The sequence below is a fragment of the Plasmodium brasilianum genome, chromosome 8 (assembly GCF_023973825.1).
Source record: "Plasmodium brasilianum strain Bolivian I chromosome 8, whole genome shotgun sequence".
Lineage (NCBI taxonomy): Eukaryota > Apicomplexa > Aconoidasida > Haemosporida > Plasmodiidae > Plasmodium > Plasmodium brasilianum.
In genome coordinates, this window is record NC_090121.1 from 709,017 (window position 1) to 735,821 (window position 26,805).

Sequence of the window (26,805 nt, forward strand, 5' to 3'; positions counted from 1 at the left end):
ATATATATTAAAATAGGTACTTAGGTGTAATATGAACAATTCTTTTGCTATGTCATCATCTGATAGGTTTTCTCAAACAATAATTGAAGCACATTACAAACTTAGAAATGCGTATTTCTTCATACTCTCTAATACATACGAATATCCCAATTCGTAATTGTATATATACTTTGTATTATCCTATTTTACACCATGTGAAACAAGACAAGCCCATTCAAACCAATCTATTTTATGAGTTTAATTCAAAAGCTTAATTTAAAAAAGAAAAATAAATGAAAACAGGTGAAAAAAAGCAAAAAGGATGAAAAAAAGCAAAAAAGATGAAAAAAGGTAAAAAAGATGAAAAAAAGCAAAAAAGATGAAGAAAAGGAAAAAAATAAAGAAAAATTACATAGTTTTCATTCTGTTTTTATAAAATGATGGAACGAAGTGAAAATTTACACAAACGTATATTAAAATAAGAAATAAGGCAACAAGTAAAAAGTGCAAGTAATGAAAGATATAAGAGATGGACATGGAAAAGGTAATATTAACATGTTTTTGATAAAAGTATTTTTCTTTTTTATCATATGGTATTCTATAATCTGTTATTAAAAAATTCGAGTCTATAATATATGAATTAATCAACGTTTTAATATAATTAATTAATTTTAGTACATCATCTCTATACACAAAGAATTTATAATATTTGTTGAAATTTTCGTTAAGGAGATCTAAATCATCTTTACTTCTAACATGGTTCGTATATTTTAACATATCATTCTTTATTTGTTTTTCCTCTGATATTTCCTCCTTGTAATGTTTCATATATATAAAAAGAGCCTCAAATATACTTTTTATATGCTTTGTCAAATTATCTAGTTTTAACTTTTGTTCAATCATAGGTAATTTATTAAGAAATACAGATTCTTTATTTTTTGAACCCAAAGTAAAACTGTTAATATTTTTCAAAATAAAATATTCATGAAGTTTTGGTAGATGTTTATTATTAATTTTTATATTCTGACTTTTTATTTTTATATCTTTCTTAAAATTAGTTTTAACAGTTCGTTTTAATATATCATAGAAGCGCAAAACATGCTCTGGTTGTGTTTCTTTTTTTGCTTCGTTAATATAAAAATCAGATTCATTTAAACTATCTAAAGAAATAACAAATTCTATATTTTCTTTAAATATCATATTAACAGATTTGATAAAATTGTCTACACCAAAATAATAATTTGTAAAAAGAAATAATATATTATAATTTACATCTTCATTTTTAAAAACTTCTGTGTATAGTCTAATTAATTCACACGTTGCAATCAGCTGAGAATTTGTTGAAGTATTAGGTATCGTAAAATCGCTAATAACGTTAAAAACGTTATAATCTGTTGCTATAATAATGGTTTTCTTCTTTGTAAAATGAAAGGTTTCATTATTTTGTTTTTTCTTAAATATGGAATTAATATTAATATTATCTTTACTTAAAAAAAAATATATATTTTTTGAACTTATCTTACTAGCTTGTTGGTTTTTCGAAATAGGAATAATATTGACATTTCTTGTTAAATCAAAATAACCAAATCTACTCTTATAATTTGCATAAATATTTTCTATTTCTGCATTATTTTTTATAAAATATATAGACTGATTTAATTTTAAGTTTAATAGTAAACTTTGAAAAAAGGAAATCCTTTTTTCTAATATTTCATCTGTAATATCTTTATTATTGTATTGATCCTTTGATATTATTTTATTTATTCTAAAATATTCCTCCCTATCTATATGCAACTTTTCTGGAATTATTATAATAACTCCATTATTATTATTTTTCAAAATAAAATGCAATAAAAAGTATAAATTATTTTCATGAATTATTTCATACAAATATATAAACCCCGAATATTTTACCAGTTGACGTGGGTTCACAAATGTCATAATGTGTACTATCTTTTCTTTTATTAATCTCTCTATATGCGTTTCATCCTCCATATCTACTAAACTATCCACTGTCAAATTGTTCTCTCCCCATTTTACATCTTTATATAGAAACAGTAAATTTATTAAATTGCCTTTAACTAAATTACCACTAAACCCTGTATCCTCATTATTACTAATTAAGTGTATTAATGGATATGCCTTCGTTTCATACAAACCTCTTGCAAATTCATACTTAAAAAAGATACAAAAAAATAATAATATTTCAAAAATAATTCGAATACATCGACGGCTAATATTCATCGTTATTGGGCTTTCCTCTTATTACATATAGGTACACATTCATACACACGTACATTAATACATACGTACATTAATACATACACACATTAATACATACGTACATTAATACATACGTACATTAATACAAACGTACATTAATACATACGTACATTAATACATACACACATTAATACATACACACATACATTTATACATACATATCGTGTATACGCATTATAGTGCATAGTGTATTCTATGCTTTACAAACACGTGAACATATAAGTCATAATACATATATATTATCGAATGATCTATATTTTAGTCTATGAAATTTTATCTCTAATTTTTTTTTGAGAGTTACGTAAAATTATACGTAGTTTTCAAAAATTAAAAAATTGGCATAACAAATTACCAAAAAAAAAAAAAAAAATGAAATGTTAACAAAAGAAAAGAAAAGAAAAAAAATGAAAAGAAACGTAAATAAAAGAGAAAAAGTGTAAATAAAAGAGAAGAAACTTAAATAAAAGAAAAGAAACTCATGTAAAAGAAATGTAACAAAATAAAAAAAAAAAAACAATGAAAAGATGAACGTAAATCAATAAAATTTAAAAAAATAAAGTAAAATAAAATAAAAAGAAAAAGAACTCAAAATAAGGTAAACTTTAGCCTTAATGATTACACAGCGTTTTACAAAGTACGTATCTTTTAAAAAGGGATTATTTCCCTGAAAAAATCTTTAGTAACATTATATGCAGTTAATGAATTGTAATTTATAAAATAAAAAGTTAGCAATACAATATAATATCAAACTTTTTTAAAAATTATATTATATATATTAACAATTGCGTTCAAACATAAGAAACGAGAGAGCCTACAGGGCGTTTAAATTGTATAAATATTTTTCTGTTATCTACATGTTTACGACACCCACATGTTTGTATTACTCGCTTTTTCGTATTGCCTACATGTTGGTATATTCTATTTTTAAAGAAGAGCACGATTTTCAAAAAATGAGCCAAGCAATTTTTGCTACGTGTAAAAAATTAAACTGCAGATACGGAAAAAAAAAGGAAAAAAAAAAAAAGCAAAGGGAAAAACTTCAAAAAAAAATTTATGTTTTTTCCTCTTTATAATTTGTTTAATCCTATGGCTGAAATATATATATGAATTATCTAATTATTTTATGTATGCACATATTTCTGTAATTGTATGCACTTCACGAATTTTATTTTTCCAAAATTGAAAAAAAAAATTTTAATACAGCTAAAATTATGTAGCCGCATATATGAGTCCTTTATGCGGCAAACACATGTTGGATTCCCTATTTTTTTTTTTTTTTATGGAAAAACTTAAAATGGAAGGCGCCTTTGCTGTTTCTGTTTTTTTTAACATTTACAGTTGTAGCAGTCATATGAGTTTCCGTTGTGTGCAATAGTAGTAGGCACTAAAAAAGGTAAGTGGAAAAAAGAAATGAAAAATGCAAAAATGTATTACATGCCCTTTTGATCTATAATAAATTATTATAAAAAAAGATAATCTCATTTATGACGGAAATAGTACATTTTACACATATATGAATATATATGTACACAAATTACCTGTTGCATTTCCATAGGAGTAGATATATCGTATATCCGTAATTTCATTTATATTAATCCATCTTAAAATTTGATTCGAAATGTAAAATTCTATATCTCCGTAATCATTATATTCTTTGGAAAAATATAATTTGTTTTGTTGAAATAGATGTGTTAGAGTTTGTAAATTATGAGGTGTAACGTATGCATTTGTACGTTTACGTATATATATTCAAGTGCATTTATAAAGACGAAATAAGTATAAGATTGTTCTATCGCACAATGATATGCGCAACAATTCAAAATACGTCTCTACATATTTTGCATGTTTAAATAGATAATTTCAACATGTACACTTTATATATTTATATATTTATTTATTTATTTGTTTGTTTGTTTGTTTATTTATCTATTTATTTATTTGTTTATTTATTTGTTTATTTATTTGTTTATTTATTTGTTTATTTATTTGTTTATTTATTTGTTTATTTATTTATTTATACTTTTTATTATTATTTTTTTTTTTTTCGATTCATTACCTTTATAATTTCTGAATTTACCAATCCGAACGTGCTTCTTATCTATAACCTTTCCTTTTATGTAATTTATTAATTTGTTCCCTCGTTGGTAATTTTTTTTTAAATTATTTTCCTTTTTTTTCAAATAAAAAGAATGAATTACATCAACTGCTGGTGATATATCTTCCTTTTTTTTTTCTATAAATGTAAAATCTTTATTTTTACAAGTGTTTTTTTTTAACAATCTTAAATATTTTTTGTATAACATTTCATACTTTTTTTTTAGTAAATTGTGTTCATTAGTTATGCTATTTAAAATTTTTTCCAAACTTTTAATTCTTTCTTTTTGTTTATTGTCTAATTTGTGTTCTTCGTATTCATTTACTTCAGTGAATTCCTTTTTTTCACATATTAATTTTTTGATTTCTTCTTTTTCACTTGAGCAATCAGAGTTATGGGAGTTTTCAACTTCATTTTTATATTCCTTCTTTATTAAAAAAAGAAACAAAATTAATATAGAATATATGCTACGATATGTACAACACATACATGTATATATATATATATACTTATGATGTATAAAATTGGAGGAAGGTTTATATTTATTTTGTTTTTTTTTTTTGTTATTTATACTTTTAATTCCTGCGAATGCTGATTATTTAGTTTTTCTTTTGCCTTCATAAAGTATTTGAGGTAAGACATCTTCTTGTTTAAAATGTCAATTTTTTTTTTTTTTATGTTCAATCCTTTAAATAATTCCAAGTTCGTTTTTGATAAAAAATAGCATTTTTCATTACTTTCAAATAACTTATTTTTAATTCTTTCATAGTTATCCAGAATTGTGTCACTTCGATATCTATGTATTTAAACAATAAAATAAAGAACACATCCATGTATATATACATATATAAATATGTGTATGTGTGAATATGCTCACATACGTTCGTAGACTTTTTTTATTTGTTTACCTGTTAATTATCTTTTTCTTCGTTTTACATGGAATTGTGCGCTCCCTTTCTTTGCAACCCTTCTATTAAATATAAGAAAGAAGAAAAAAAAAAAAATATAATATAATATTTTTAATACCCCTTTTTCAAATAATTGTCTTATGTATAGATGTAAGAATATAAACAATTATAGTAAGAGTGACAAAAATTCATTTTTTAAAATGTATTCATTCTTGCTCCTTTTTTTTTCTTTATAAATAATTCGTCTACATATATACATACATATGTCATTCTTGTACTTACAGAAGGTGCATGTATGCCATTTGCTAACTGTAACTGTAGGAGTAAGTTGCTCTTTTCTAAAATTAAATCGTTCGCGGTTCTCAGCTAATAGAAAGGAAAAGAGTAGCATACGTATATATATACATGCACATCTGTATAGACGCGAAGTCATGAAATACAACTGGAACATGATATCTCTCCACAAAATTATAATGATCACACGTAGTATCTTTCAATTTTTAACTACCTTCATACCTTATTTTTCTCCATTCTAATTTTATTATTTTTCTTTTTGATTTTCTCCTGTAAAAGTAACTTTTCATTTATTATTTTATCATTTAAAGAATTCGCGATATTTAATTCCCTTTTTAAATTTTTAATATCCTGCTCTAGTGCATTTCTTTGTTTCCCATCGCTTTGTTGCTCATTTTTTAATTTCTTGAGAAAAAAAAAAAATATATTATTATAATGTATGCTTGTATATAAACATAAGATTGAGCTCATGTATCCATATATTTTATTTGTTTTTTTCCTCTTCTTTTTAACCTTTGAATTGCTAATTCGAAATTCGTAGCTTTCGATAATTTTATTCATTTCTGTTTTTTGTTCCGTTATTTGGCTTATTCTTTTATTTAAGTCTCTTATTTCTTGTTCCTTAAAATACAAAACACGCAAAGAAAAAAGACATGTGTGTGCGTTTTATAATCTACCATATATAGGTTTATACATACATATATATATATTATGAACGTTTTCTTTACTTGTTCATCATTATTTTCAACAGCCGTTTCCAGTTTATTATTCAGAGTGTAGTTAGTTTTGTTAAGTTTATTTATCTATTCAAAAAAAGCAAAAAAAGATAGTTAAAGTATAGTATATAGAAATTATAGCATAAAAAAAAACAAAAATACAGAAGATTAAAAATGTTCGAAGAGATTAGATATATATGACACAAAAGGGGGCTGAAAGATGCAGAGATGCAGAAACATACCTCTTTTGCATATCTGCTTACTGTTTTTTTCAAGTTAATATTTAAATGCTCTAAAATTTTTTCTAATAATTGTCCTATATCGTTATGGTCTAAATACTCATCTACCAAATATGAAGAAAAGTAAAATATATTTTAATGTATTAATTAGACAATTCTTTTTCTTAAAAATATTTTCCTTTGCAGTGTTTAACAGAGGCATTTTTACGTTGCTTGTCTTTCGTCCTATTGTTTTGCTTTCTTCTAATTTGCAGTGTGTAAATGCATAGGTACATACGTACATATATATATATATATATATATATATATGTATATCTACTCATGTGCATGCATATACATTTGTGTTATACATTCATCCAAACCTTCGTCCATATTACCCCGGATAGTCTTGTATTTTTTAGGGTTAGCGATAAATTCCGATTTTTTTATGGAATTTACATTTAATTTTACATTGTTACATTTTACTGTTTCTCTTTTTCTTAACATTCTTTTCAAATTCCTTTTTTTTTTATAACAGTTATTAAATGATAGTAATTCTGTGTCGCTAAAGTAATTTCTGAACATATTCAAAGAATTTCTTTTAGACATAAAACTACCTGTCTGTAATTTAATAAAAGAAAACTCATCATAAGAACTTGAAAATGTTTTATTTATTTTGTCAGTGTAGTTAGTTTTTTTTAAGGATTCCTTTCCCCCTAATACTGCAGAGTTCATTATATCTAAGCTTGTGCCATTGAAATGTTCATAAGAATTATTTATATTTTCGTCTATGTTATATTCCTTGTTATATATTTCCCCTCCGTCATTAAGATGACAACTTTTTGTAGTATTATATTTTTTATCACTATTTTCCGATTCTTCTTTTTCCTGGGAATTTGATTTATTAAAGTAAAAAAAGCTTTTTGTTGTTTTAATTTCGTTAATTATTTTATTAACATTCGAATCAAGCTTGTCTTTTTCATAATATAATGGAAATAAAGATTTTTCATTTTCCAAACTGTCGTATGTCTTTGAGAACTCGCTTGAAAAAAAGCTTTTTAATTTATGACAACTTTCATCTTTTCCTTCATTGTGCTCAGATAATTTATCCAATACGTTGATTATACTTATTAACTTCTTTGTGTTCTCTTTGTTCATTTCGGTCGTTAAGCATTTCTGTTACGTTGTATAAATATACGTATCTACGTATACAAACATGCACATATGCATATACATATACTTACATATACATATACTTACATATACATATACTTTCATATACATATACATGTAAAATATTTTCACAATGTAATGTTTTTTTTTTTTTTTTGAAAATATAACTGCAGGCATGCAAAACATCTTCTTTTTTTCTTAAACCTTAGAAAGGATTTTATCTGGTAAATAAAATTATAAAGACTGTTTTTCCCTATTTCCAAGCATAGTTTAATCTTATCAACATTCTTTTGGAGAAGTATATATGTACACACATTTATACCTAATATAACAACAAATAAATATCTAGCGCTTACTAGAATTATCTTCTCGCTATTTTCTAATATGTTATATAAGAATAAAAATTAGAATAAGTTTATTTTTCTTTCTCCTTTTATTCATATATTTATATAGTAATTATAAATTTATTTTTTTAAAATGGAAAAGAAATTTTTGATTTAATTTTTCTTGTATAAGTAGATTTATTCTTTATATGAATATATTTTTTTGTGGGTTTACATATTTGTAGAAAGATGCGCTTATAGGTTAACACAATTTTTTTTTTTTTTTTCTTCCTCACATTTCTACACCTTCGTTATATCTTTAAAAATATAAAATGAAGAAAGAAATAAAATTATTATGCACACAAAAAAAAAAAAAAAAAAAAATGAAGAGGCTTAAATAATGAAAACCGTACTACTGTTATAATTATTTTAATAATTAAAAATATTAAAGTAAAAAAATGATTAAAATGGAATATGCTTAAATGGTAAAAACAAAAAAAAAATTAAAAAAAAATTGAAATATCGTTAGGATGATCATATTTGTCTTTTAAAACATACTACCATGTAACTTTTTTTTTTTTTACAACTTAAGATATATAAGAACAAATATATATTTAATTTTAACAGGAAAAAAAAAAAAAAAAAAAAAAGGGGGAAATTAGGGTGTTACCAAACGGTGAAATTGACTTTTGAACGTCAGAAGCGTATGTTATATTAAAATGTTTTTATTACAAAAAGGTATGCTCATGTATTAAATCACGGTGCTTACTAAAATGCGTTACAAATTAATTTTGTAAAAAGAAAGGAAAAGAACATATATTGTGTATTCATTCATTTTTTGTATGAAATATGTGTTAATTTTTACTTATGTTATATTATCTCGATGCTATTGTTTATTGTAACACACTATTATATTATTCCATTCATAAATATAAAAATTAGAGAAGATTAAATATTGAGTTATAATGTTTGAGTAACTTTAAATCATCTGACTGAAGCGCAAAAAAAAAAAAAAAAAAAGTCAGTTATATATGGCTTTTGTTATTATCATTTAAAAGGCGCTTAGTATATGAAAAGTATGTCTTAATTTTTCTTTTTGTATTAATTCGATTTAAAAGGATACATCAAATGGATGAAACAATTTTTAACAAAAAATAATCCTTTCTTATGTATAGAACAGAGATTTATCTAAATGTTAATTTACAGCTTATATTCATGTATACAGTGTACTCTTAAAAAAATTTTTTGCATAATTTTTATTAAAATTTCATAAAAACAAAAATGCGCTAAGAAATATATAAATAACTCCACATACTGTTAAGAACAACTTTTGTTTTATTTATGTTACAGACATGGACACAATTTATAACTAATTATAACAATTATATCAAAAAAAAATATGTGCCATTATTTATATATTTATTTATACGTAATAAATGCTTGAAAAAGACGTCAATTATTTTTTATTATTACACCTTAACGTTTCCTTTTACGAAAAAAAAAAAAAAAATCCTCTCGATACATTTCCATATCTTTATGTAAAATAAATGCGAGCAGGTTATTGCTTTTTATACACAAATATACAATAATAAGACTACACAATTTGAATCAGTTGTAATTTAAAAAAGACAACGCTCAGTTAAAAAGAAAAAATATGAGTTAATCTAGAATAATATTATATGTATAGTTATATACAAAAACATATGTACATAAACATATTAATATTTGTGCGGGATTTTTAACTTGTAAAAGGAAACAAAACAGATATACAAAATGCCGTTCAAGAAAAAAAAATGTTATAACTTTCAACAATATTTTTGTTTTTAACATACATATATTTATTTATTATTAATTATTTAGTACTTAATTTAATCTTTAATATTTCCTCATTAATTTATTTGACTTTTATCATCATCTTTTTAATATTTTCCTTTTGCTTTAATACATATTTCCTTTTTATGTATAAGAATATACTTATATAAAAAAGTATTTATATAAAAATTTAATTAAAATTTTATTGACATGATAATACTTTTCCAATTTTTAAATTTGTTTTTGTAATTATAAAAATAAAATTAAATAAAAAACTGATGGTTAACATTAACTTTATTATTACATTTTTACTTTTATTGGAAAAATATATATAAATTGGAAAAAAAAAAAAATAATAAATGAAAGTTTCTGTTCTTTTCGTGTTACAATATTTGTTCAAAAAAAAAAAAATAATGCCTATAATATTATAGAGTAATAAATACGAAGTATGTTTTTTATTATAGTATGTTCTTCTGGTATGTATAAAATTTATGAGCATACAATATTGCATTATTTTTCTTTTTCTTTGATACTGTTTTTTTTTGGTTACGTATTTTGGAGGTTGCTAAATAAATATATTTATATATACTCCATATACATATGTATATATACATATATATATTATATATATAGATATAATAAATAAAAGCCTTATGGTAATCCTTTTAATTTTTTATTATATCATGTATACTCCACATATTGTATATTTTATTTATATACTTATTATATATACATATATATGTATATACTATAAGGCATTCATACCAAATTGCCGTAAATATAGGCATTTTTTAAGAAATTTTTCTCCTTTGCTTTATTCTTTTTGTGTAGTAGTAATTTCAAAGAGTATGTGTTATTATTTAAAATGTTTTTATAGAAGAAATAATATAATAATATAAGTTTATTTTAAGATATACAGAAAGAGAATTATTAGTTTTTACTCTGTTAAATATATGTATTTATGTGATAAACTCGAATTATAATTCAAAAAAAAAAAAAAAAAAAAGGCTAAACAAGAAAGAGAAAATTTTTAAAACAAAATAAAAGCATTTAATTTACATGTAAAAGGATATCAAGCACTATTATTGTACTTCTTAGATAATGTATTATATTTAGTGTTTTTTTCTATACATTAAATAGTTATTGATTAATTTATATACTGAACATATATGTAATATTAAGATATATTAAAATAAATTAGGGTATATGTATATGCATATGTATATATGGTTATATAGGTATTTATTTATATATATATATATATATATTTAAGTATACATCAATGTATATGTTTATATGCGCAATTTTAAAAAAGTTGAATGAAAATAGATAAAATCGTAAGTCCAAAAACAATTTTTTGAAAATTGCATATAAAGTAACATTTAGACAGTATATTAAAAAAAAGAGAGAATTAATGAAAGAAAGAGAAAAATGGCAGATGAAAAATGTAATTAAATATATATATACCTATTGCACGTATGTACATACTTGTACGTGAACTTACATGTACACATATATTTATGCATGTACATATATATGAATTACATGTATTAATACATGTATATATTATATATATACATGCAAAATATTGGAAGAGATTTACCTTAGTTATTTTAATTTTTTTATGTTTATTTTATTTTTTCACAGTTTTAGTACTAATAGAAAAGGAGTTATATTATGTGTAAATGCACATACATATATATATATATATATATATACTATTTCGAAAAAAAAGTAGAAAAAGTAATTGAAGCAGCCATAATATGATTATAAATTTTTAGTTATTTTTACATCTTGCATATTGTATTTTTTTTTTTTTTGTCTATTATTACAATTATTGGTACTAGTACGATTATTATTATTAATATGATTGATACCATTAATATGATTAATATTATTATAACTATTAATGTGTTTGATTTTTACTTTAATATTGTATGTGTTATGTCACAATTATATATAAATAAGAATATATTAAAAATATATATTTATAAAGTACAGCAAATTTCAGTTACTGCAAGATCCTGTTATTATTTTTTTTTTTCCCTATTCATTGCTTATTAACGGTCATAATTATTTAACATATGTATTCTTTATAATATAAACATATTTACATTGTGCAAATTGATATATATATATATATATCAAATTGTATGTATACATCCATATGTACGGAAAGATACATATATATGTATATATATATCCAGGTTTAGACATCATTTTTTGTTTTTATATTTCTGGTACATTACGTTTGAACATAAAATTATCTTTGTTTCATTTTATTATGTTTACATCTTTTCTTTTTTATCTCAAATTTAATGAAGTTTGAATTTTTTGTTTGCTCTTTTATTCCTTTACATATATGTCTTAATTTTAAGTGAAACTCAATACAACATTTTCATTATTTTACTTTTTTTTTATGCTTTTTAAATATATAATAAGTTGGTTTCCCTCCTTTTTTTCCTTTTTTTTAGCCTTGTTCAAGATGTTTTTTTAATGTTAAAATTGTGTTTACATTAATTGTAAGCATATATTATGTATATCTATGTATAACGTGTAGACATTTGCCCAATACGTTCTTACATAAACGCTTGTGTATTTATATATATATAATATATGTAATTCTTTCCAGCGTTTACCTTGCACATATTTTGGTGGGAGGTTAATGTTATGATTTCCTGACTACATTTTAGAATTTTACATTTTTTTGTTTTTTCCTTTTATTTTTATATTTTAAATTAGTATATATGTATATATTTATATATATATATACATATGATAATGTATGTTGCCATATCACATATTATTGAACAAGTTTGCATATTTACATAGATTTTTATTTATTAAGGAATTAATATATTTTTTTTTTTACATTTTAAACGTGCATAGTGCTTATGTAAAATTTTTTGTACAATTGAAGGAATAATAAAAGGGTCCTTTTTTTTATTTCTTGTTTTATTTTTGTATTGACAATTGTAATATAACGAACGCTAGTTGTATTGTAGGTTATATGAAATTATAACTTGGTATAACAAATAAGGGAAAAGAATAATATAGTATTATAATATATATGTGTATATATTTTTATTTTATTTTACCTCATGAACATTAGTGAAAATATATCCCGAAATGCATATAATGAAGAGATACAACAAGACGATGACGCAATAAGTATACTATCGGAAGATGTGGAAATAAGTAGAAAGGGTGAGTATGATAACAATAACAATAAGGGTAATATCAACAACAACAACATCAACAGTAATAATAATGGAAAGGCAATGGACATAAATGTACATAAAAAGGAAAAAGATCTAAATAATAGCAATGGAGGTGATATAGATTCGAAAATAGGGTTTGATATTAAAAACATATTAACACATGCATACTTACCTGTATGTATAGAAAAAATGAAGGAAGGAGAATATGTTTATAAATGGAATAGCAATAACATCTTTCAAAAAAAGTCTCTAAAATTCTTTTATTTTGATGTAAACAATTATTGTATACGATGGAATTCTAAAAAAAAAAAACCAAAGGAAAATAAAAACCCGTCGTTATATATATGTGATGTAATAAAAATATTAGATGGTTCAGAATCTTCATTTTTTAAAAAAAAAGAAGAAGAAAAAAATTTATCTATTGAAATTATTAGTTCGCATAGGAATTTAAGGATTACATTTTTGGATATACAAAGATGGAAGATGTGGCTTTTCGGTTTGATGTATTATCAGTATAAGTTATGTAATAAAGGATCAGGAAAGAAGAAGATGAATCCATTTATATATGAAAGTAATAAATTATATGATAATTATATAATATCCGGGCTAAAAGATATTAATGCTTTAACATTATCTCAATTATATATCATTTTAAGAAGTCTTAATATATATTTAAATATGAAAATTTTATATCATTATTTTTCAATTTATAAAAATAAAGGAATTATAAATTACTTAGGATTTACCAAAATTTTAGAACATATTTTTTCAAACAATCACATATCTATTCATTTTAACATATATAAAGATAAAACCTGTAATTATATAGACAAAAAAAAGTTTATTGAATTTTTGATTGATATACAATGTGAAGGAAAGTATGAAGAGCGAATCATTAAGGATCAACAAATGGGTGAAAATTGTTTTATTAAAAATGGAATAATAAAGAATACAAGTAAAAAAGAGTCATTAGAACCCTTTATTCCAGATGCTACCACAACTAGAAGTAATGGTTTTAATAGTGGTCCATTCAATTCAGCTAGATGGTTACATCAGGAAGATCCAAATGAAAAGCGGCAGGATAAAAGCAAACGAATAAGTGAAAAGGAAAATGTTTCTGAATGGTATGCAGATGCTTATAAGGGCATCCATAAGTTGGATCAAAACGAAATAGAAAATGCAGTTAGCGGTACAAATAAATCAGAGAAATATTATGAAAAAAGAAACAGCATTGATAATGATAATTCTATTATGCAGTACAATTTTAGGAATCATGAATGGAAAAATTTAATGATAAAATTAGATAAGGACAATGCAAATGAAAATAACATGCTGTTTAGTGTGAATGATAATATACCAAGCTCCGTTCTTTTTGCAGATAACACTACATGTTATGATGAAGATTATAAGATGATCTTGAAGATATTAAGAAGCAAATTGGGTGAGAAGAAAGAAGGTAGAATTAACAAAGGTACAAATGATTATTATAATGATAATAATGATCCTAGCAATTGGAAGGAAGAAAACATGCATAGCGATCAAGAAAAAGTTTATGCTCAAAATGATAAAAGGGAAGATATCGAACAGTATCAGGAGCAATCAAATACTGTTTCTATTAAAGAAAATATAGATGATAATTCATATTTTATAAGAGCTAAGGTTATATATAAATTGGTAAATACTATTAAAAAATATAATATTCCATTTGTAATGATTAGCGATGATAGTCATTATTTAACTCAAATAGGATTAGTTTACTTCTTATTATCAAAAGAAAATAGTATCATGTGTCCTGAATATTCCAAAGTATATCAAAATATGAATTTACCATTATGTAACTACTGGATAAATAGTAGTCATAATAGTTACTTAGGTAGAAAACAAATATTTAGCTCTAGTAACATTGAACAGTACATATATATTTTAATAGATGGTTGTAGATGTGTAGAATTTGACTGTTATTATTTTAATAAAAATATTGTTGTTTATCATGGTTTTTATGGGTATAAACTAACTTCCTCTATTTTATTTTGTGATACATTAATTGCATGCAAAATGTTTGGTTTCACTACTTCTCCTTTTCCCATTATTTTGTCCTTAGAAATTCATTGTAAAAATAAGCATAAAAATTTAATTGCAAAAATATTAATATGTATTTTACGTAATCAGTTATATATACCTAAAACAAGTGACGAAATTAATAATATAACGCCAAATTATTGTAAGAATAAATTTTTAGTCAAATATAAACATTTTGATAATAACGACAATTCAGCATTCTACTATATATTCGAAGGTTTGCAGAGTGTTATGTATGATGAGCTGGGATTTGTATCCGATATTATTAGTGATAAAGATGAAGATGATGAGATGGTAAGGGCCCAAGGAAAGGAAGATGACGAAGAGGATGAGCGGCACGACCATAATGAAGAATACGAGATAGAAAAACATTTTAACAATTACATACATAATAGTATGCAAAAGAGGTATAAAAATAACACTAAAAAAAGAAGTACATATAATAATGTAAGTAGCTTTTGTAATAATAATAGCCATTTTTCTTTAGATAAGTATGAGAAGGACGATGATAATAATAGCAACTGTGGAAGGAAGAAAAACACAAACGTTTTTATACACAAAAATAGACATCAGAAGAATGGTGAATATAACAATACGCATATAAACACCTGTGAAGATGTTAATAATAGTACTTCTCTTTGCAATAATGAGACAAAGGGAGAAATGTTAAATGAAGCAGAGGAGGGGAAAAAATCAGTTCTAAAAAAATCAGAAAGTGTAAATATACGAAATAATAATATACTAAATGAATATTCTTGCTTAAAAGGATATACTTTTCGAAATTTTTATGAAAATAGAACATACGACGAAATATGTTCCATTAGTGAGAACAAATTTATTAAATTGATAAAAAAGAATGAAAGGGAAATTATTAGATACAATCAAAAAACTTTAACACGTGTATACCCATCTGGCACTAGATTAGCATCAACGAATTTTAACCCGCTTATATTTTGGAGTGCTGGAATTCAATTTGTTGCTTTAAATTACCAGTATAATGGTTTGAGCATGTTGTTAAATAAAGGAAGATTTTTGGAAAATGGAGGAAAACATTCTGGATATATATTGAAACCTGAACTGTTAAGGTTTAATGAAAAAAATGACTACAGTACTTTATACTTAGATCTACATATATTGTCATTGCATCAAATTAATTTACTGTTTTCAATTAAGCATAAATATCAAGAAAAAAAATTAAAAAAGAAATTGTTCAAAATGGATATGATTCAACGTATTCAAACACACAAAAAAATTAACAAAAAAATGAAAAATTTTAAAGAATTACAAAAATTAGAAAAAGAAAAAAAAAATCTCCTTTTTTCGGACGTACAGTCAGATGATAATAAAAAAAAAAATATTAGTCGTGAAATACTTTTAAAAAAATTCAATGATAATGATAATGATGTTAATTATATTCACAATAAATGTTCAAATGTTGAAGAAAAGTATGAAGACATGTTAACAGAATACAAATCCTTCTTATTATGCTCATCCTTATCACACAGTAGTAGTTTCAAAAGTTGTAGCAGCAATACAACAACATCGAATAATGCAACTACAGATTCGAATAAAAACTCTTCATCGAAATCTAAAAGTTTTTATCAAACGTTTGAGGAACTAAAAAAAGCACATAATTTATTTTTCTATTTATATGTTACAATATCAGTACATGGCTATAATGAGCAAAAATATTATTTTAAAACGGAAATTGCTAAGGTCAATTTTTATGACATAAATTATTGGTAACGATTCATTATATTTTTTGTGTCATTAGGAATGTCCTTATAAATAATAAAATCCCCTTGTTTCATTTTAGGCTGTTATACATTCTTGGCATATATGTGCACCTATTTTATTTAATATATCTATATATAGATATACACTTACATCCATATATATACATTTTTGTATTATGTTTTTTATTTTTCGTAGTTGGTCAAAGCCATCCAATTTTCAGATAAAAGTATCATACCCCTCATTGGCTCTCATTGTTTTTGAATTAAAAGCATATGTAAATTAGACAGGGAAAAAAGCGATATATTATATGAACAAATGATTTATTAATTACCTATTACACAAATGTCTTGGCCATATAAAAAACCCTTTTTACATATACTATATAACATTATGGCCTTTTTTTTCAACATACATGCATATGTGTATATATACATACATATATATATATATATATATATATATATTTATCTATTTATCTATTTATATAGGATACTGTGAAAAGTGAACTGATTGCTTGCGCGTGCTTTCCAGTTAAATGTTTGAGAGAAGGGTAATACAAAAATGAAGCAAAAAAAAAAAAAAAAAAAGAAAGAAAGAAAGAAAGAAAGAAAGAAAGAAAACAAAATAAAAAGAAAACATTGTTGGTATATAAAAGTTTTATGAAATACTTTTATCATAAATATTTTCTTTGCATATCTACTTTGATAATTGTTTTTTATTTTATTTTATTTTATTTTTTTGTTACAATAATTAATTAGTATCAGATTTGTTCCACTGTGCGATAAATACTTAAAAGACATAAAAGGATCAGGAATTTTAGTTAATCTAAAAATTAATAGCAATAATAATTGAAGACCGTGAAATTTATGTCCCTCTGCGCGCCTTTTTATATAATATATTTTTATAAAGATATATACGTGAACTCACATAGAGAAACAAATTCAGTGGTTTAAACACTTTAAGCATATTTTGTAACCCCTTTTTTTTTTTTAAACTGTTTTTTGTTTTTAATTTTATTTTGTAATCGTGACTATAATATTTGTTAAGTTACTACATATATCTCTGTCATATTTTTAATTATGTATATATATATATATATATATGTATATGTTTAGATACACATAACATTTACTCATACTTAATTTTTCATTAACACTGTATCATTTTTTTATCATCTAACCCCCCTACATTTTTTATTTTAAAAACTTTCCATTAGTTTAAGCAAAAACATATAAAAACATATTTACAATTAATTTATATATACATATATATAAATATATATATTTAAATTTGTATGCATAAAAAACCATTTGTAAGAATATGTGTAAGAATGCAGATATCAAATTGCGCATATAAAAAAAAAAAATTATGTATTACATATATATGATGTTGAATGCATAAAAGTAAATATATTTTTAAATGAAATGTGAACCTTGTTAAAAGAATGTTTTGTAAACACGCATTCACATTTTTATTTTTACATTTCTATAATATTTTTTTACTCGTTTTGTTATAAAATTTAGTTGTGGAATCTTATACTTTGTTGAGTTTTTTTGTTTTTTGTTTTTTTTTTTTTTTTTGTGTACACTCAAAATTTCTGAAAATGAACCCCGTAGAGTGAATTGTTTCCTGTAGCAAAACCGTTAACGGAAATATAAGAATTTTTTATTTCATAGTTACAGATAAATTTTTTTGTATCCTTCCATATTCTATTAATATGTCTATTGTATGTATTTATATATATATATGAGTTTATATGTACATTTTAATTAAAGAGCTCGTTATTTTTTACATCTGTACATACAAGTAAGCACGATATTGCCATATGGTATAAATACAGACAAACAAGCACCAAAAATTCATTGCACGAATATACTTTACAAGGCTATTAAAATTGTATATAACTATATATGTACGTATGTATTTATTTACGTATATTCTTATTTGTATGTATGTGCTTATTTGTATGTATGTGCTTATTTGTGTGTATGTGCTTATTTGTATGTATGTGCCTATTTGTATGTATGTGCCTATTTGTATGTATGTGCTTATTTGTATGTATATGCTTATTTGTATGTATATGCTTATTTTGTATGTATATACCTAAATGTATGCAAATATCTGTATGCATACATTTATACGCATATATTTATATGCATGTTCGCATATATAAATAAATATAAATATATATATATATATATATATATATATATTTATATATATGCTTATGCGTTTTTATCCATTTCCAATGAAGCATAATTTTTCAGAAAGAAAAAATATAAAAAAAAAAAAAGCAACCAAAATAAAGAGTTACAAAAAATAAATTAACTCTGCTAATTATGCATTTTATTATCTTCTTTGCATTTTACTTAATTTTAGGAGTATGCCCATTTAGCTTAAAAGAATGCGTCAGGAAAGAGATATATTGATTTTTTTCTTTTCATGGAAATATACATTATAAGCAATTTTTTTAAATTTATTTTCAGAACATAACAGCTGCTGTTTATAATTATATAATTTTTTATTTTTTTTCGCCCTTAATACTTTTTTATGTACACACTGTGTTATTATGTCATATGTTCTTCGAATAAATCAGAATAATACGTTATTTATGTAACGAGTGAACAGTTATAAAGTCTTTATTGTGCAAATAACTTTTAAGACGTACAGTACTTGCTATATATACAATATTTGCAAATATGTACATGTATGTGTGTTAAACGTACTCGTTACACTTTTTACCTTTGAAGAAAAAAAAAAAAAGGCAAAAGAAACTATAAAAAGAATTACAAAAAATACTGCTAAAAATACTGCTAAAAATACTGCTAAAAAAACTGCAAAAAAATTGCAAAAAAATTGCAAAAAAATTAACCTTTTAGCTTAAAATGAAAAACTTGAAAGGGAATATAAAATTACTCACATCAAATATAAATATAGAAGAAAAAAAAAAGCTGTGGTTAAGCACAGTTAAAGGGAACGAAACAACAAATATAAAGGGAATAAATAGCAAAAGTTTAAAAGATGTTGCTCTATCCTTTTTTAAAGAAAAGAATATTTACAATGAAGAAAATTTAATCGTATTACACCTTTTCTGTAAAGAAAAATTAGATGAATATCTTATAAATGAAGAGCTTACAGAATTCTTGCAAAAGACATTTCTCTTATATGAATATTTCATAGAGGAAAAATGTAATAAAATTAATAAAAAAGAATTTATCGAGAATGTGTGTGACTGTTGTAAGAGATTATTTTTAAAAAATATTATAAGGTATGAGAAGGATATTTTAGATTTCTTATTAAAAAATTTAATAAACTTCATTAGTAAATATTCCTTCTTCCATATATACCAATCATTATATAACATATATCAATATCAAAACAAGCATTTTACGAAACCACGTGAATATAAAAATGAAAAGTTTCAATTCTTGCTTAATATACAGCATAAAGAAGTAAATGGGGAATATATAATGATAAACAATAACACCTTTGATCTCAATGCTTTTTTTTTACTAGATGAAAATGACGAAAAGCAGATAAGAGAACATTTTTATGAAAGAGAGTCCGATCAATATAATGACAATAACGACGGTTATGACAATTTTTGTACTTTGCAGAGTGTGGAAAAATTGGAAAAGGAATATACAAAAAAAGGTAAAAAAAAAGAAGTTTCAGAGAAACCTATGAGTACCAAAAAAAAAGGTACTACAATAAAGAACATTGATAATCCATTATGCTCCAATCATAGCAAGTGTGGATCAAGTGAAACAAATTGTCTACAGAAGGAATTTACATGTTTTTATTTGTTCATATATTTTAAATCTTGCTTTGAGAACATCAATTTTTATTTGATAGAAAAATTTATAGAAAACTATTATATTAATCATAATAATGAAAATATTTACAAAGAATTACTTTTATTTTTATTTTTAATATACAAGAACAAAATGAATAATATTATTGACAGAATTTTAACAGATACTATAAAATACTCAAATATCATGAACGATGTAGACATAAAAAAAAAAAAAAAAAATTATTAAATGATGATGAAACAGATTTAGTGGATAGGAAATTATACGTGAGTGATTGCTTATTTTATTTTGAACTATTAATAAATATAATAACTTACAAAAATTTGCAATATGAAAATAATTATGAATATTATATAAACATTCTTAAATTATTACACGAAAATGACACATTTCAGGAATTATTTATTTCGTCCTTATTTTTTGTTTTCATCAGTATAGAAGAAGTAAATACAAGGAATATGGTGCTAATGAACTTTATGAAATATCATTCAAAAAAGTATTATATTTTATCAAAATTGTTTATTCACATGAAAAATGTTTTTTCTGTAATATATGACATTGATAGTGAACATATTATATACAACCGTAGCACATTTAACAGCACACCCAATGTAGAATTTGTGCATAGCGATAAACAAAAAGATAGTAATATTAACGACAGTTATCTTTTACATATAGCAAATAACATACATATAGACAAATATGTTTGTTTATTTTTTAGAGAAATATATTATATTATTAGTCGAAGTAATATGGATTATTTTTGCTATATTACCAACTTGTATCTTTATATATATGATAACATATTTAATAAAATCATTAATATTATTTATGAAAATGAAATGAATTTAAATGATAATTCATTTCATATTTGTACAAATATTCTTAGACCTTTTTTATTTATATATTCAGATTTATTTAATAATTTTTCCCAAAAATTAAAAAAGAAAATATTTAACGAGCGAGTAATGATTTATTATTCATTCATAAAAAAATATCTTTTCAAAAATATGTATGAAAAGACATTTTTACAAAAGGACCTGTTCTATGTTATCTATCAAATATATTTTCTTCTCCACACACTCAAGTATAATTTTCTTAACTTTTTAACTTGTTTCATAACTACAAAAAGAAAAATAAATGAATATCTCGAATATTTCCTGAAGCTGAAAGTTGACAATTCTAAGCAAAGTGGTGGAGAAAAAAACGTAGATGAAGCGATAAACTCTTTACATGACAAGTGTACCGACGATGGAACACAATATATGAAACATGAGTATGAAGTAGGAAATAGTGCCTTGGAAATATATGAAGAGGGAGGAAAAGAGAGCGAACAACGGGATGAACTATTAGAAAACAATGAGAAGGAGGAGGAAGACAGTGGAAGAGTTTACGACCCCATTTCCCCCCACAATGCAAATACCAAAAAAAGGAATACAAAAAAGTCAAGCAAAAGGCCTTGTAAAGAGGGTAGCACAAAAGAAAGCGAAAAAATGGGAAAACAATTAAGCGAAAAAGAACAAAAGAACCAAATGAGTAACATACTGAATAATGAAACAGATGATAAGGGAACTTGTGAAGGAACAAATTATGCAGAAGATAAAAAAAAAAGAATTACTGGTAACATTGTGACGCAGAATTTTGCAAATGCGACAGGTAACAACAGTATTTGTATAAATAAAGAAGAGAAAGAAAAAATGAGAATAATTACTTTTTTTGAAAAAAATTATCTCTTATTAAAATATTTTAAGGCTAATACTGAAAGTACGTTAGACGAAAACTATACACCCGATTTTAATGTAAATGATCGAATGAAGGAAAATACCAAACTGAAGAAGATTATCGTGAATAATAACATTAGAGATATCAAGAGCAGGAGAAATATCGATAGCAAATGTAAAAGCAAAAGCGATGGAAAACATAGTAACAGTAACTGTAACAACCATAGTTACAACAACACAGTCCCTGTGTTGGACGAAAAGTTAAGGTTTATGAAAAAGTTAAACTCCTTTTTTAATAAATGTAAAGAAATTGATGAACCAATTATTGAACTCTTTTTAAATAACAAAGATAATGTATATAGTAAAATTTTAAAAACTAATTTGTTAATAATAAAGGAATTAAGAAATATAAGAATGGATATTTTATATCCTATTTTTAATGCTAGTTTAGTATTTTTGTTTGATGACTTTTACTTTTTCATTATACAAAATATAAAATTAATTGTAGAAGAAAAGGAAAAAAAGTTATCAAATCATAAAATTTTTTTAAATATGTCCTTTATTCTATTGCACATTCTTGTGAAAGATGTAAAAATAGAGAAGTATTTAGTATCCATTTTTTATATGTTAAAATTAACACTAAATAAATTAAAATTACTGAAAATTTTAGATCAGACAAAAAGTTGTGATATGAAAGAAATATACAATAAAAACACCAAAAAATTTGAAAATAATATAAAATATTATAATATAAAAAAGGACAAAAATATTATAAAAACTAATTCCCAGGAAAAACAGGAAGACGATGAAAAAAGTGATTCATTATGTTCGATAAATGAAAGGGGTACATCCTTAAGAACTACAAATAAACAGTTTATTCATTCGAAATCACTTGAGGAAAAAATAAAATTATATCAAAATGTATTTTTTATTTTTTTAAAACTTTTACAGAATATACTAAAAGTGAATAATTTATATTACAACTTTAAATTTATAATATACGATATTTTGTTTTCAGAATATTCTAATAAGACCATAATCTTTTCGTGTCTAAAGTGTATTTTAGATAGATCAAAATTAGAAGAGGTATATAATTATTGCATAGATATACTGGGAAGCATAAATGTAGGTAAGGGGAAACTCGAACAATTACTAAAAAATGGAAATAATAGTAGCGGGATAGTTAACAATACAAATGACTACGATACAAATGAGAAAGGGAAAGCGGTGGAAGAAAAGAAGGAAGATGTGGAGGGAGAAAAAAGGGAAAAAAAAAAATTGTGAAAAAGCAAATTGGACAGAAAAAAAAAACGAACAAAAAAGACAATTATCATGTAAATACTAACAATCATAAATGCACCAATCCAAATTATTCCTTGGATGAATGCAAAGAGTATGTTTCAGAACGAGGTGAAGAAAATAATGTAGTAGAAGTATCCAAACAAAATTTAACGAATGTAGTAAATCCTAGTTATCTATCTTTCGTTCTTTTAAATAGAGAATCTTTAAAGATTAATTTTTTTGATCCTGAGAATGTAAAAAATAGCAGGATTTCCACCTTATACATTAATATATTAATACTATATTACATATTTAGTCAAAAAAATAAAAATAATGAGAAAACTAAATTATATGATAGTTCTATAAAATTAAGTATTGAAAATTATTATAACATTATCAACAAACTGGTTTGTGTTTTATATCAAAAGAACTGCTTAAACGCGCACTACGATACGTATACAAAATATTTGTGCTTAAAAGTTTTTAAAAGAATTTATAATTTATTGTGCATACAAGAAGCCGATATATATATAAAATACCTAAGGAGTTCTGACACACAAGGAAACATTATGATATATGAAGATAAAAAATTAAATAACATAAAAAGCTTAAAAAATGAATTAGTACATTTCTTTGAATATATATCAAATAATGAAATCAAAAAATATTTCAAACAAAATAAGATAAATAATATTATAAAATCAAAGGAATATGCATTTTTCTTTTTGAATAATTTAAAATGTAATAATATTATACTAAATGAAGAAAATTTTTTTTTTATGATAAATTGTTTATTATTTCTTTTTAATATAAAGTATGATAAGGGAACATTCTACAAAGTTGTATGCATTATTTTAATTGAGAAAAACAAAAATGGAAATTACATTTTAACAAAAATTATTTCTTCTATTAAGAAATTTTTCAAATTAAGCGAAATATTTAATGGTGTAAGAAAAGAAAATAAAAAAAATAAAATAAGATTGTCCAGTGACATAACAAATCACTCTGCGTTGTTATATATTATTCGAACAACTATAATTCTTTTATTACTAATTGATTATAGTAGTATAAATGGACAAGAAATTACAAATGATGATGACTCTTTAACCTATTCGATGTTTATAAATGATTATATAAAAAAGAAATCTTTAAAACATTATTATACACAACTAAACTTTTTGCTTTTCCGTATTTTCTACAATGAAAAGAATTTACCTTATTTCTTTAAAATATTTTTCAGTACATTATACATTATTTCTTTTAAAAAATCTAATGATAAGGTGATATACTTCTTCGAAAATGTATTTCATATTAGAGAAGATACCAATTTAGAAGCTCTCAAGGGTAAACCAAACGAGTGGACAGAAGAAAGACCATGCGTTAGAACAGATGAGGGAGCAAACGAAAAAGAGACCAAGAATAATCATACAACTTCTAATAATAAGGATCTGGCCGAGGTAAATCATTGCAAGGGAAATATAACAAGCCATAATAGGGACACAAAGAGAAAGTACGTGAAAAAAGAAAATTCAGAAGAAGATGAAAACAACAGCATTAGTGATGATGGGAAGAAAAATTATCATATAATATTACGAAACCAAAGACAAACAACCAAAAATTTACCTGATAAAAATAAAGAAAAAAGTATGAATTCTCCTCGTAATGGTGAATCTAAGAATTACATTAAAATAGTTTACAGTTCAAGCAGTAACTCTTCTTCATGTTCAGATTCAGATTCAGACGTGTCTTACAAAATAAATATAAAGAATAATAACAAAAGGAAAAACAAAATTGCCAGTAATAATAAGAAAAAAAAAGTAAAAAAGGTATCTTCTGTCGATTCTACCAACATATCAACTGTAATATACGAACAAGACACAAATAAAAAATCAAATGATGATAATGGGGAAAAAAAAGGAAATATAAAGGAAGAAATTTTAGAACATCCACTAGTAAAACAATCTAATAATAAAAAAAGCGAAGAAAATAAACTTCATACAAATGGAGAAAAAAATAAAATTTCACAAAATTTTCAATTTAATGGTACACTCAGCGCAAAGATTTTAAATCATTTCCTATTTTTATGTAAGGGGTTTCATGAAGATTTAGAATTAAAAATATATAATGGAATAATAACACATTTACGAGAAAATGAAAGTGACAGAGAAAAATTAAAAAATCTTTTAAGGTTAAATTTCAGTGAAGATGATAAAAAGTCCATAAAGTATATAAAAAAATTAGAATTATTGAATGTAATTGATACAAAAATCATCTTTCTTAAATATATAAAACATAATTTAAAAAAAAGAAAGACCCTTCTATCAAGAATGAGTGATTTGAATTTAAATATTTTTAAATATAAATCTATGTTTCATATTGAGTTAGATTTAATATAATTATAAATGTATTTGGAAAATAGGTAGTTCTCCTCCTTTTATTTAAATAAGTATTTTTTTTTGTTTCCTTTTTTTTTCATCAATTTTGAAAAATATAGTAAAAGGGCAATACGGGATAACACATACACATGTTGTATTACTCCGTAAAAAAGATGTATTTATATATATGGTATTTATATTTCAATATACATGGGTATATGCGTATGTATACGCGTAAGCCAATTTTTTAAACGTCAGTAGTGCAAAAATCTGCAAACAAAAAAAGCGAAATGCTCCCTCTATTTTCATTATAAAAGTAAGAACTCATCTTTTTCTCTATAATATCCTTAGTTTTTTATATATATTTTGTTTGTATTCTTATTTATTTATTTATTTATTTATTTATTTATTTATTAATTTTTTTTTTTTTTTTCTTAATTATGTCGGCATTTTATAAATTTATTCGAAATTATGTAAAAAAAAAAAAAAAAAGGAATATCATTCCGAATTATGAAGCATAAAAAAAAAACTGCGTTTGTAAACTTTTGTACTCATTAATTTATAAATATATTCGACTTTATTTCTAATTTGAGGTTCTACACTAGGCATTCTTTTTTTAATGAATTATTTTATTTTTATTTCTTTTTGGTAACTTGTTTTAAGTAAAAAATTTTAAAATAATAAATTCTGAACTGTATATTGTATATATAAAAACATACACACATACATACATAAATAAATAAACAGTATAAACGACAAATGTTTATTTAAACTT

General features: G+C 23.4%; 4 protein-coding genes across 4 annotated transcripts; 2 read left to right on the forward strand and 2 right to left on the reverse strand.

The window, feature by feature from the left end:
- Window positions 1-387: 387 nt before the first annotated feature.
- On the reverse strand, window positions 388-2,223 carry MKS88_002337 (uncharacterized protein; the record flags this gene model as incomplete). Its single annotated transcript, XM_067215339.1, has 1 exon — window positions 388-2,223. One exon carries the CDS (start codon window positions 2,221-2,223, stop codon window positions 388-390), a length of 1,836 nt encoding a protein of 611 aa, XP_067073774.1.
- A 1,364-nt stretch (window positions 2,224-3,587) lies between these two features.
- MKS88_002338 (uncharacterized protein) lies at window positions 3,588-7,651 on the reverse strand (the record flags this gene model as incomplete). Its single annotated transcript, XM_067215340.1, has 11 exons — window positions 3,588-3,646; window positions 3,801-3,914; window positions 4,319-4,784; window positions 4,931-5,153; window positions 5,266-5,327; window positions 5,548-5,631; window positions 5,782-5,964; window positions 6,073-6,180; window positions 6,288-6,362; window positions 6,518-6,618; window positions 6,877-7,651. 11 exons carry the CDS (start codon window positions 7,649-7,651, stop codon window positions 3,588-3,590), a joined length of 2,250 nt encoding a protein of 749 aa, XP_067073775.1.
- Window positions 7,652-12,902: 5,251 nt separating this feature from the next.
- Window positions 12,903-17,121, forward strand: MKS88_002339 (phosphoinositide-specific phospholipase C; the record flags this gene model as incomplete). Its single annotated transcript, XM_067215341.1, has 2 exons — window positions 12,903-16,843; window positions 17,034-17,121. The coding sequence occupies 2 exons, from the start codon at window positions 12,903-12,905 to the stop codon at window positions 17,119-17,121; spliced, it is 4,029 nt and encodes a 1,342-aa protein (XP_067073776.1).
- Window positions 17,122-19,723: 2,602 nt separating this feature from the next.
- MKS88_002340 (uncharacterized protein) lies at window positions 19,724-26,051 on the forward strand (the record flags this gene model as incomplete). The annotated part of the gene is made up of 3 exons (XM_067215342.1): window positions 19,724-20,848; window positions 21,049-23,622; window positions 23,676-26,051. The coding sequence occupies 3 exons, from the start codon at window positions 19,724-19,726 to the stop codon at window positions 26,049-26,051; spliced, it is 6,075 nt and encodes a 2,024-aa protein (XP_067073777.1).
- Window positions 26,052-26,805: the final 754 nt, after the last annotated feature.